This window comes from Protopterus annectens, chromosome 3.part1 (assembly GCF_019279795.1).
Source record: "Protopterus annectens isolate FY-2018-M chromosome 3.part1, PAN1.0, whole genome shotgun sequence".
Taxonomy (NCBI): domain Eukaryota; kingdom Metazoa; phylum Chordata; order Ceratodontiformes; family Protopteridae; genus Protopterus; species Protopterus annectens.
Window position 1 is genome coordinate 981,967,922 of NC_056732.1, and position 13,987 is coordinate 981,981,908.

General features: G+C 38.0%; 1 protein-coding gene across 1 annotated transcript in view; it reads left to right on the plus strand.

Annotated features, from left to right (window-relative positions):
• The first annotated feature begins 554 nt into the window (after positions 1-554).
• The window catches only part of PRDM14 (PR/SET domain 14), a 55,193-nt gene continuing 41,760 nt past the window's right edge, over positions 555-13,987 (plus strand). Inside the window, exons 1-2 of the mRNA XM_044066262.1 lie at positions 555-1,164; positions 3,987-4,040. Coding sequence (XP_043922197.1) covers positions 555-1,164; positions 3,987-4,040 — 664 coding nt within the window. The remainder of the gene's footprint in view (positions 1,165-3,986; positions 4,041-13,987) is intronic.

Consider the following 13,987-nt stretch of genomic DNA (forward strand, 5'->3'; position numbering starts at 1 on the left):
TGTAGATAAGCAGTTTTTTATTTTCATTGGCTGAAAAACAAAGCTCTGGTAATGGAATATATTTTACAAATAATATCAGCAGTGGACTTTAAAAACCTTTAGTTTACATTAGAGTCTCCTATTCAGAAGCTGCCTCGTAACAACATTTTAATTTCCAGGCAGAGAGGTTGCCATATTTATAGAATAAACTATTCAGACTGAAACTGTAAAGTCCAAAGTGTACATGCATGGCATGGTGTAAGATCTTATTTATTAGACTGTGTTGGATGGTTAAAAATAATTACCCTGATCTAATATGTATTCTCTTATGATGTGTGCTTTAATCTGCTTGTGGGTTGCATCCCTGTGTGGTGACCTGAAGTGAAGTTTTGGTGTGGAGGAGCTTACTCTTTTCATGGTCTCACAGTTATCACTACCCATCTGTGAGCAGACTGCATGTTATGTTGTAATGATGAATAAAGGGTACTTGTGCATCTAACACTAGTTTTGCTCATTTTATAGGTTACATCCTAACAGAATCAGGATATCTTTTTTTATTGAAAGGCTCCCAAAATATGTCACTGTCACTGCAACCTGGAGGTGACCTTCTATGCAAACAAAACCTTTTTGGTCTAGACTCAGTAAAAGACAACTCTAGTATACTTTCTAGTTACTATCCTACAATTCTTGCCCATTCTGAGTACTCGGACATATGCAAGGAATCCCAGGATGCCTTCCAGCCTATCAAAACTTTGGGACAGTTGGTCTTTGATTCACCATCGGTATTACCATTCAACTTGAATAGAATTCCTTCATTCTGGAATCCCAGATCCACCTTACAGGAACAGGTCTGCAGCCCACCGTATGCTGTGCCTGTTTACAATGCCCTCCGGCATCCAGCTCCGCTACCAAGCTATCTGAAGGAGGAGGATGGTAATCAGTGCAAGCGTTCTCATCAGGTAACACCCTCATCAGCAGAATCCAACAGTGCTGAAAATGCAAGATATCAAACCGATTCTCCTCTGAACCTTAACAGAAGTCCAGCAATTAAGACCCAACGCAGCTACCAGTTCACATTAGAAGATCTGCATATGGTTTTGTATGGCTACTGTAAAGGAAGCCAAGACCATCCTCTACACCATGCCATTTCAGGACTGAGGACACAGTATTCTCCAAGAAAAACAGGTAAATTTTACATGTAAGTGTAATAACACTCCTTTAGACAGGATATCTTAACATGGCAGTGTTCATACTATGTAGACTATCTTACTGTACCCATTTCTGTATGGGCCCCATGAACTAGAGGGCTTCATATACAAAAAATCTGATTGCAAAACAGGATTTTGTAGATGACCATCTAGTTTCTTATATCAACATTCCTTCTGTATATTCCATTGTAAATGTAGCAAATAAAGAGGTACATCTCTAGCTCCAAACAAAGTGTGTTACTATTATAACCCAGCTGTAAATGCCAAAATCCGTTATTTCTGTTTCAGCAGCACCATTTCAGGCTATTAGAAGATGCAGCACATGTTCTATGGTGTGTGCTTACCTTTGACTAAATCAATGATATAACTGTGTATTTAATTATGGTATTGTCCTTAGTGTAATGGCCTAGGGATGGGGCTGCAACTTTCACTGGCCTATTACACAAAGGCTAGAATAGTTTGTAATGTGATAGCAAGAGTGCCTTTCAAATACCTTTGCAGGCTTAGAGAGGGTAGTACTTCACAACATACATATACCAGCAAGGCCTACAGAAGCATCTTTGGGACTGACTGATTGTTGTCCCAGTCACAAGTCTTTTTAGTTAACAGTTGTAGAATGTTACTTCATCGTCTGGTGATAACCAGTCATGTTTGGCACAACAGTGTCCTGCCATTACAGCATTCCACGAACACAACTTTGCATAACTAAAAATGACAAGTGCAAAATATAACATATGCAGATATAGCAAGATATCTGAATGTATAGGAAGGGAACTGATTATGTTTCAAAATTGGCAAAAAGACAAGTTGGTTATGTAGTTTTCTGCCATGAGACGCAATCACAAGATTTTAAAGGTGCATAACATATTTTGTTATGCATCTTTGAAAGATGTTATGATTAGGTCTTGCACTGCAACACATACACCTCTACAGAACAGCACTGGCAGTGACTTCTCAGCTTTAAAACCTGTAATACAGTTTACAGTGCCACACAAATCACAAAAGTGTGGCAGGATGAGGTGTCTAAAAGCTGTTGAATGTCTGTGTGGTAGCATCAAGTGTGTTACAGCTTTCAAGGCTGTAAAACACTTCACACCTTGACACTTTTTTCTGTAATGAGTATTACACAGGGGCAGCTGAAATTCAATCTGCTACAGAGAAGTATGATTAGGTCTCTCCTGTCTTAACTAACTTATAATGTATTGTTAACATGCATGTCTAGATTCAACTTTCAAGCTTCAGTTTGCCCCATTCTAGATGTAAATTTCTTAATATCTGTGTCTCAAAAATTATAACATGCCACTTATGATCATACCCAATCATAATCCTTTATGTTACAACTGACAATACTGCTCGCATATTCCATTAAACAGACAGTCAAGCTACAGCAATCTTCTTTATTTTCTTATTTGGAAATGGTGCCGCGCCTCAACTCTGTTAGCATATCCACCTTCAGCTGAGTTACTATTACTAGACTTAATTGAGGTAGCCCATAATACCTGTAACTTAATTACCATACTACATAAATTCATATGTGGATACTAAGGTCAGAATCAAACCCTGTAAGTTATGTCTGGGAAGGTAGAGACCTTAACCATTTATGCCCATAGCCGGCCTTAGGCATAGGCCATCTAGGTGACCACCTAGGGCGCCGTTCTAGCAGGGGCTCTTTTCCAGTAAATTGGATGGTGTAAATAGATCAGGATGGGAGCACCAGGTGGTGTGTGTGTGTGTGTGTGTGTGTGTGTGTGTGTGGGGGGGGGGTGGCGCTGTGGAGCCGTTTTGCCTAGGGCACCACTTGACCTAAGGCCAACCCTGATTATGCCAAACCCACTATTTGCTTTCACCCTTTCATTATACCATTATACTTACAGCTATGATATAAATGACATTTGCTTAAGTTCTGGTTGTGTGATTTGCTTTTAGGTTTCCTGACTATCATGCAATATGACTTTATATAGTCTCAAGAGGTTAAACTGCTCACTAGGATTTAAACTCCAAGCCTTTTTAATAAATAATGAAAAAGATCTAATTAAGGAGTGAGACTCTAATATACACCAGTGATAACTGGACTGTCAGAATATATTTTCATACTCATATATATTTTAATCTAAAACAAATATATGAATAATATTGACTAAAAGGAGCATTTCAGCATATTTGCCGTACATCTGCTAATACATTAGTTTTTGGCAGGCAGCAGTTGCATCTAAAGTATTATCGTTTATGTGTAAGTAGGTGTTTGTGCTTGTGTGTGTGTGTGTGTGTGTGTGTGTGTGTGTGTGTGTGTGTCTGCATTCATATTTATGTGTGGGTCTAACATCATTCCTTCACATCTGTTCAATGGCAGTTATAATGCTTTCAGAAAACTGTTTAACTTTTTTTTGTAAATTTATAATATTGTGCAGAGTTAGAGTTAATGCAGCAGCAGCCCTAAAACATTTCCTGTTTTTCATCCTTTGTTAACACGTCCTGCCCTCTAAATGGCATAGATGAGAAGAGGCAGTATACTGCAGTTGCCACCTAGGAGCGAGGGTGAGTAACAAGGATGGTGTGAGAGAGACAGGACCAAATCCATTATGACACTCCTGATAAAAGTGTTTCCTGAAGTAACTGCAGAAATGAAAAATATAAATATTAGCTTTCATGCTTATTTACTATCTAATGTTACAAAATAATGTGAATTAACCTGTACAATTGTGTTGTACACAGTAATAATTTTTCCCTGTTTGTCATACACTTAGCTCACTGTACTAGAAAAAATACAATAATGCTCTGTTCATGGTGTTTCCATTGCAGGTGCTGAAACTCCAACACAGCTGATGGATGCCAACTCTCTACGACTGCCAGAAGGTATGTAGTGTTTATTGAACTGTTTTGCTTTTTAGCTTGCTACTATGTCCACTCATTCTATGGTGCACTTTTTCCTTTTCTAGTAACAGGGCTACAACATTAAATAAATAAAGTGATGGCAGATTTTCATCAGAGCATACAGTTATAAAATCTGGAAATCATTGACATGCCTTTCCGAACATGCTGCTAAAATCATTGATTACTCCTGAAATTAGGTCCCACAACTTCTGGCATCATAATTGTCAACTATCCCTGATTTTGCAGAATGTCCCTAATTTTGCATCATATTTTTGGTCTGTTCCTCATAAAAAACGTTTCTTTCTGGGAAATCATTGAAGATTACAGTCATTAAACAATAACAGACATTTGTGTTTCTGACTTCATATCTTTCAGAAAATGCATGCTAATGCAAATCCTGTTATTCTAGCAACTTTCTAATTATGTCACAGCAATAGTTAAAATCTGTTTCTAATTATGAACCTTTCCCCTTCGCTGTCTTTTGGCTTTGTCCATAATTCTTATGCTGAGAGGTTGAAAGCTTTGTCTGGCATACACATCTGCCCACTGAATAAACAGAAACAGGTATATGTAAGCCACCCTATACACATTTACTTAGATGGACATAATTTTGACCCGTCACAGACATATAAACAGGTCAGTGTGCAAAGTTTATTTAATCCTATGTTGCCTTATTCTGTTTCATAATTTATAACTGGTTAGAATGCATACTGCAGAAGATTAACAGCAAAAATATACTACTTTCCCTGGAAGTAAGCTGGCTATAACTGAGACATTATTGAAACCTGTTCTTTTGTCTCATTATTAAAAATTTATGGTATTAAAACAATCATGTATATATTTTAGATTATTGAATATAAATGGATGTGACCCATGTTATTGCAATTATTTAGCCTTTCATCTTTATTGTGTTATATTTCATGTTTATTCTGTATATTTACCAGCTTCTCAAACTTCTGTTAAATGATCGGCATTGAAGTATTTTGCTGTAAATGGTTTGTCTTACTGACTTAACTGGTGTAGATTTGAATCCTACTGCATCCTTTTATATGCTCTGTGACTAACGTATCTCTTGTATAAGGGAAGTCCTTGTCAAACTGCCTTTACGGTGTTATGGAAAGGACAACAGCAGACTCTTTAGTATCTTTACTAAGGTTCTACTTGGTAACCTTGCTTTATATAAATCAATACCGGCCATCTCCCAGGATATCTACTTAGCTGTATGGTGAAAAGGAGTCATTTAATTTATAAAGATCTTAGTTAAGTCTTCTATCATAATATGCATACATTTTGCCATAAACGTTAAAGGTCAGAGGTTTCAGATTATCATTGCTATATAAAACTGTGTTTACATTACTAATTTAATTCAGCTGCATTATATCATGTACTTTGGAATTATGTTTATTTTTTTCAGTAAATGCATGTATATTGTTGAAGTTTCTGTTTCCCAGCATGTTACAATTCCAGTATTCCCTCCTGTATATAAACCCATCCAATGTCCTGTTTTCACCACAAACTGCAGCCAGGAGATGAGACTGACTGCTAATGGTCAGTGGTCACAATTCATGTGAGTTAGGAGTTTAGGAATGCGGTCTTTTTGATGGGCATTAATTGTTTTTCTCTTTGGTATAGGGATGGGGGCATGCAATTATATAAGATAGAAGGGTGCAGGTCACTGCTTCTCTGAAGCAGATGGTCAATAAGGTACTTGGTTTTCCTTCCTTTTTTGCCCCTACTGACCTTGGGGTCTATTCCTGTACGTAGCACATCAACCCTGCAAGCAGATGCCTGCTCTGTACTCTAGCAAGCTAATGCACATGGGAGCATAATGTAGTGTAAGAAGAGAAAATGTTTGCATCATAGACAGTTTAGCTATTCATGGCTTCATGTTTACTCAGGAGGTGAGCAGCAGGAGTAAATCGACATATCAAGTTCAGTCAGCAGTGGTCATAACTGTAGAATTCCTATAAACATCAAACCCTTAGCAATAGCCACAATGCACTTCAGAACTTTAGAAGAAAGACAAGCTATGAAAATGACTTTTCTTTTATAACACCTTTATTGAATTATCACTTGTGACAAAGACAAACTTGTGTTTATATGAAAGCAATCAAACCATGTTAACAATTTTACATTTACAGCATTATACATCACATATATTGTCATATATCATATAGTCTAGGCAACATTAGATAAATTATTCAGTGACTATCTTCGTGTAAGCCTCATTCCTCCTCCAAACCATTTTCTGCATGAATTGTTCCAAAAATGTCCATTTTTTAAACAAGAAACATTTTTTATTAAATTATCACTTCTGGTATTGGCAATCATACATTTATGTAAATGAAAACAAACTATATTGACCTATTTTTAGTTGCAAACCTTGTACATCGCTTATAATCTATTCCAGTCCTTGTCGGTCAAACATTACATAGCTCATTCAAATCCCACCTTCCTCCAAACCTCACTCCTCCTCCAAAACCTTATTCTGCATGTATTGTTACACAATTCCCACTTTTTTCTGTGTAATTTACTCTTGTTCTTTTCTAAATATCCTAATTCCAGTTGTTTTATCTCTGTTACTATAGTTACTACTACTTGTACAGTTGGTTTAGACTTTGATTTCCATTTTCTAGTAATTGCTTTTTTGGCAGCCGCCATAATTAGCCACAACATGTCTAGGCAACTCTAATTCTGTACCTTAGCATAAAAAAATTCCTTAGTTATCAATTTGCTCACCCAGTATTTCTGATAGAGTAGCCTGCAGGGAATTTTTAAAGTCTGCCAACTCATTACACTCCCAAAAAATATGTTCCCAATTACCCCTTTCTTCTCTATCACACCTCCAACATTTTCTGTGTACCTGAGGAAAAATTCTTTGGAGTCTACTTGGGGTATACAAATATCTATGTAAACACTTCCAAGGAAAGATACTAAATCTTATACTTTGTTGTATATTTGGGAGACATGCATATATCTCTCCATTGTTTCATTGTGAATTACTTATCCAATCTTTCTTCCTAATCTTGTCTAACCTCCTCTGATTGATTCCCATAGTTATCCTGCAATATTTTATAAGCTGTACTAATTATCTCTTTTTAATAGCAGTTTCTGTTCTAGATTCTATTAAAAACTCTACCAGTGCTGGTCTTTTACTTAGGATCCTCCTATTCCTTTCACTTTGCCTATAATCTATTGATATCAGTCCTTGTTAAGGCAAGGAAATCTCTAGTCTGTCGTCAAAATAAATTATTGGCCTCCTCCCATTCTATTACCTTTCCTTTTCTATCTGCTCCCAATACCTTGGTTCATTTGCCAGTTTTCCCCATTAAATTCCAACCCCTCTTGCGTATTGTCTGTATCCCAAATTGCAGTCATCCCTATCGGCAGAATCGCCTTTCTAGGATCTCGTGTTGGCTTAGTTCTCAGAATACTTTCTGCTACTTTATGAATATAATATAAAATGACAACCTTTCAAGTAAAACTAGTACTGTAAATATTTACTTAAATATTGCCAGCCCTACACATAGATGTTTAATAAATGACATGAACAGAAATGAAAAAAACAGTAACAATAAAAGTAAATATTGGTGGGATATTAGCATGCAGTGAACCTTCACCTAACACAAAAAGTGCTTTAATGCCCACCACATTTATTAAAAATAACTTTGGACTCGTGCAGAAAAAAATCTGCCGTTTGTACTGTACTACAGAAATTAAGCAAAACTGATTTGCATATCTGCCAATGGTCATTTTAATTAATTATGATCTTGTGCTAAACTATGACCTATTATTTTGATTCACGTACGGCTAACACTTATAGTACATAGAGGGGTAATTATGGATTTATGTGTGTGTGTGTGTGTGTGTGTGTGTGTGTGAATATATTAATCTATGGTCAAATTCTGAAATACTATGTGATAGTAGTCATAAAGATTTTTGTTGAATGACATTATCCACATTTGTTATTTTTTGTTTAAATGTTTTTTCTCCATGCATCTTTTCTTTCTAACGTATGTATCAGCCGTGTATATTCTTTCTGTGTGTCTTCGTTTATAATATTTTCAACATTCTCTCTTTAAACCAACTCTCATTTGCACTGGGAGATACTTTATCACAGTGATAACATTTTGGTCTTTTTCCTGTCAGAATGACATTTTGTTTTTCTAACATTTCAATGCTTTTTGTTGCATTTCTGATGCATTTTTTGCATCTGTTTCCACTGAAGCTGCTACACTTGGTGTTTACTCCATGGTTCATTCTTTTCTTTATCTTTCAGTTGCTTCTTTCCAGTGCTTTCACACTGTATATTGCATATGAGCCTGTCCCCCCAGCTCATCAGAGTAGCTTTTTTCAAACCGTAAATGCTGTATTAATTTACAAAGCTTAGGCACTGTGCTCAGGTGTGTCCTCACTTTTTTCTTGGGTTCTAACAATGAAATATAAATCTTTCAGTTATAACAAGAAGCTTGGCATGATTATGTAAAATATTGGCAATTTCTTTGAAATTTTTGTTTTGCCAGTTTTACTGAAGTTAGCAAACTCTGCAGGAGGATGTACATTTTGCTTTTCATCAGATTAAGGAGGACTGAAACTATATTTTCATCTTATAGCGTATTAGCTGCAAAATACAGTTTTATGTGTTCATTATAGTATTCTTAATCCTCATTAGCAGTGTCAGTTGATTTTTTTTCCTGATAGTGATCATATTTAGCACTTGTTATCAGTATTTGTTTTGCTCATTTTTGAGAAGGCCAAGCGCACATTAACACCACCTTCACCTTATTCGATTTTTCTTTAAATATGCCAGAGCTGGTAGTAACTTATGCTGCATTTTCATTGCCACTTTGATATATTTTAGTCTACTTTTTACAACACATAAGCAAAAAAGCAAACTATGTCATGCCTGAGGTATAGAAAGATAAAGCCCTGACAATGGCCCAAGTGACCTAAGTTTGATTAGCAGTACATGAAGCTTGCCCTGTCCTACCCATCCTGGAAAGGGGTACTCTAGGTGCATCTTTTTGCAGAGTCCTATGGATGTCAGGGCTTAGAGAAATATTTACCATGGTGGAAAATGAAACTGTGGAGGCATTGCCACAGTGGCCAGGTGGGCATGACGTTGGGCTACACCTCTTGGCTTACCCAGCACACAATGCACAAAGAAAGACATCAGCTGAAGGGAGTGGCTTAGGCCAAAAAAGCCTCACAACAGCTGCCATGTAATGGTATCTTGTCTCACCTCTTCCACATCACAGAGCCGGCTGGTGCATTCCCTACAGCCTGTGCATATAGTATAGTCAGGGACGTCATGTGCATGTGTGCTTCTGTAGGGAGACACTCCTGGTGCAGATCATATGGAGCATGTTGGGCAGCCTGTCAAGGCATGGGAGCTGTTGAAAGCTAGAGTATGGCATAAAATTCACTGAGGTACATGAGCACTGGAAGAAAAGAAAAACAGCACAAAACACAGCTTATGCAGAGATCTGGACACTGGTTTCATTGACTGTATATTTTTCAATTATTTCTTAGCAATGCTTGCAGTGAGGTTAGGAAGCAGTGTACTTTCACTTTTATTTCCACAGTAGTATTACCGCCCATTAGCAAAAACAGTCTGTTCTGGCTTAATACATAGCAAGATATCTCACAGTGATGGAATGAATGAGATCTGATTATCCTATTCTTTGGCAATCTGTGCACCAGCATTTAGAAAGAACTCCGCATATTAAATATATAGTATGAAATAAATATACAGTGAAAAAACAGCTTAAAACATTACTTTCCCTTCTCTTCCCCAAGCTAGCCTCTACATCTCACATTCCATATGGCTAATATGTCTAAGACAGAGAAAAGAAAACATATTAAAGTTTTAAGCACACAAAAGTTATAAGTTAGAAAAATAACTTACCCTTGTTTATTCTAATTTAATGCTATATTCTTGCTTTTAATGCTTGTAGCAGAAGAAGGGATGGAACTCCTTTCTTGGTTTAACATTTTCCTCCTTCAGCCAGCTCTGTTGGCATAGGATCATAAAGCCCTGAATATGACCCAGTCAACCCAAGTTTGATTAGTGGCTGTAGCAGCTGTTGGCATTAGGATGGGGGATGGGAATGGGAAGGAGCAGCAGGGCAGACTTGCTAATTTCATAGGCAGTGGTGGTTCCCAGTCTCGCTATGCCTCAGCACAAACGCAGGCTTGCACAAATGCTGCTGATTGGGGGAAATAGGCTTGGAATCCCAAACCAATGACAGTAACCCTGTAAGGATGGGTCTTCCTTTGGGGTCTCTGCCTGAGACCGAAGCCATACTCACTCAGAGGATATGCCACATTCATTCAGAAATGAAATGTAGAAAAGCTTACAATTAGTAAGGATTTGGGGGTGGCCATTAGGATTCCAACTGTAGACATGGATATGTATCTTAGATTCATTTTTGTCTGCTAGGAAATTATGATACTGAATTCCAGTTTTATAGTTCAGTATGTAACCTGCTGTGTAAACAGTTCAAGTCATATCAGGAGTATGCATTTTTTCAGAGATGTAGAGCAGTTAACTGTATTAGAGAGGCACTGATGATTCATTTTAGAAGTACCATAGATAATATTAATGGAGGTGCCAAAAAGCAAGGGCATAAATGAAGAGAAGGCAAGATGGGAAAATGACTTAGGGAAAGCTAGAGAACCTCATAGAACCCACAGTGTGAAAGTAACTGACTCCAAGTCAGACTGACAACCTGTCACGAGTGGAGTCCCACAGGTTTCGGTCCTGAGTCCTCTCCTGTTTGGTATCTACTTCTCTGAAGTCCAGGCCAACACGATGGGACTCTGGCTGACAAAGTTTGCAGATGGTTGCAAGTTGGGAGCTCTTATTAATTCCCCAAGTGATGCTGACATCCTGCAGAAAGGCCTCACTGAGACCAATGACTGGTGTCAGAACCATGGCCTTAAGTTCAATGCCAAAAAATGTGTTGTTATCCCCTTTAGGAAAAACTGGTTCCCATGAATTACCACATCAATGGTAGTCCACTGAACACAGAAGGAGTTATAAGAGATCTGGGAACACAGGTTGACAGCAACCTCTCTTTTGACCACCACATTGCCACTGTGGTCAGAAAGTCCTTCTATGTGGCACATCTCATTACTAAGGGTTTTGCATCCAGGAAGAAAGAGGTCATTGCCTCCCTCTACTCTTCCTTCATTAGGCCAATCATTGAGTACAATGCCCCATTTGGCATGTACTTCACTAGACACCTGCAACAACTGGAGAGGCTGCAAAAGTACCTCACAAAGAGGATCCTAGGCCTTAAAGACTTGTCCTATATGGACAGACTCAAAAAACTCCAACTATTCTCTGTCTCATATTGCCTACTTAGAGGCGATCTCTGCTTGACTTACAAATCCATGTCTGATCCAGCTCTGTTAGAAATGCTACATCTAAAGAAATCCCAATCCCTCCTCACCACATGTTCCAGAGGCCTCAGCCTCAATACCACAATCAACAGAACAAGCTGGAGGGACAGGTTTATAACCCAGAGACTGCTCATGCTATGGAATAGACTTCCCTTACATGTCAAGCAGAGCACCTCACTGGCCCTCTTCAAGAGAAATCTTGATGAGTGGATGGGAAATAGAAAATTCACCCCAGGGATCACTCCAGTGGCTCTACTTGACAGAGGCACTGGGAACTAAGGTTGGGTGGCACGATGCCAGGGTATTCCTATGGGCTAGGCTTGTAAAGGCTCCAGGGCCATTAGCCTAGTACACACCTATGAACCTATGTACAAGCATCTGACACATTTACTGACTCTTGACTACTAAGCATGTGTTTGAGTTATGGGACAGCTGACACTTGTCAGTGAACTACTGTTCTAGGTTTGACCTGGCAATATGCATTTTATTTGGATGGAAGACTGGCATTCGTTTTTAATAATGTAGAAGGCATTTATTTTTTGATTTACTATTAAATAACTAGAGGCAGGGTAATTTCCCAAAAACAAAGAAGCCTGTGTGAAGCTGCACTTTCCATTAGGTTGACCTCTGCCTTACCTACAAGGCCTCAAAACAACCCTGTCCTGAGTGACCACCTTCATTTTTGTAAAACCAGCTACACCATGCACTGCCATATTAAAGACTTTAAGCTTTATGATAACATAAACCAAACCTTTTGATGAGATAAATACCTCTGTTAAATAATTCTTCTCCTCTGGAACAGACTTCCCATTCCTATAAAACAAAGTAGTTTCCTCACGCTCTTCAGATGCAACTAGAGAAGTGGATAGGTAACTACAAATGCTTCCCTGGCCTTGCTCCACAAGCCCTCTTTAACAAGAGTAGTATGTAATGAGAATTGAGGTGGCTAGGCTACAAATGATCTTTTAGATCAATTGCCTACCATTAGCCCACAAAACAATGAACTGGTGTCATTGGACTGCACTTTGAGTAAGACATAATCTAGATTAAATAATCCATTTAAGGATGTGTGTTACTGGAATAGTAATACATTCTAAACATTATTGAAGACCTTCAATAATTCCAAACACAGGTATATGACTAGAGCTAACTTTTTGAGGGAAAAAAATATGTGAAGTCTGCATTACAGATCAAATTTAGTGCTGCGGGCACTGATGAATCTACACTGTTCATGCCAGAAGCCATGTTTATCAGGAAGTTCAACAGCAAGTAAGCAGAGCAGCTTTTGGAGGGGGTTATAAGGCAGAAGGAATGGATAGAGGCCTGCAACTTGTTGGACAGGTTTTGGCATTTCTGTGTTAGATAAAATTATCAGGGCTTATTTCTAATTGGAAAAAAGCTGAGAAGAGAAAGACCTGCAGGGTCAGTAAATAAAATGTGATAACATAATCTGAGGGGAATGTGATTGTACTCTGGCTTTGAGAACAGAGTGTATTAGACATTTTTTGTTGTCTTTTGTAATACTGCATTGAAACAGAAGGGTGTGATGATATATGAGGGATGGGACATTTAGCTCCATATAACAGGGTTGAGATTATGGCTAACCTGGGAAAAATTCATTGGTGAGCTTTCTTTTGGTGAGGGCCATGAGCAATGAAATGTCTTGGGGTCTTGGCTGTAAAGCTTCATCAATAGTTACAGTTACTAAAATATGGCTGGTCTTTATTGCTTCTTTTTTGCTGGTGAGGGGTCATTGGCTCAAGGTATCATTTCCTTTTGTCGGTTACTTAATTTAAGATTATATTTTGATTCTGCATCCCCAAATGTCAACATAAATGAGTTTAGATTTTATACATTTACCTTTATGCCACCTATGCATAAGCATGTTACCATGTTTCAGACTAGTGTGCTCAAAGATCTACATTTCAATACCAGCGAACACCAGATTTTTACCTCACAATCTCTCAAAGGTTGAACAGCAGGTGGTTACAAATCTTAAAAATAACAAGAATTTGGTGATTTTACCGGCAGATAAGGGTAGAGCAGTAGTAGTGATGGATTGGGCTAGATATTATAATGAGGCTCAAAGACAACTGATGGATGGCAGATATTATATGCATATGCCTTTAGATCCCACCTCCAGATTCAAATATCAAATAGATTTATTCCTCCTTACTGCTCATGAAGAGGGTATTATTACTGACTCTGATTTACATCACCTTACTGTTCCGAATCCAAAACATCAATATTTGTACCCATTACCAAAAATCCATAAAGATCTACACAATCCACCAGGCAGACCTATAGTTTCTGGCAAGGGTTCTCTTACTGAACTCCTTTCACAATTTCTTACTAAATATCTCAAACCTTTGCTGAGTTGGGTCAGATCCCGTATACAAGACATGACACAATTCCTGCAGATAATTTCCGATATACAGTTGGAGCTTGGTTGGTATTTAGGTGCTCTTGATGTTACTACACTGTATACCAGCATCCCTCATTGGGCAGGCTTACAGGCCCTG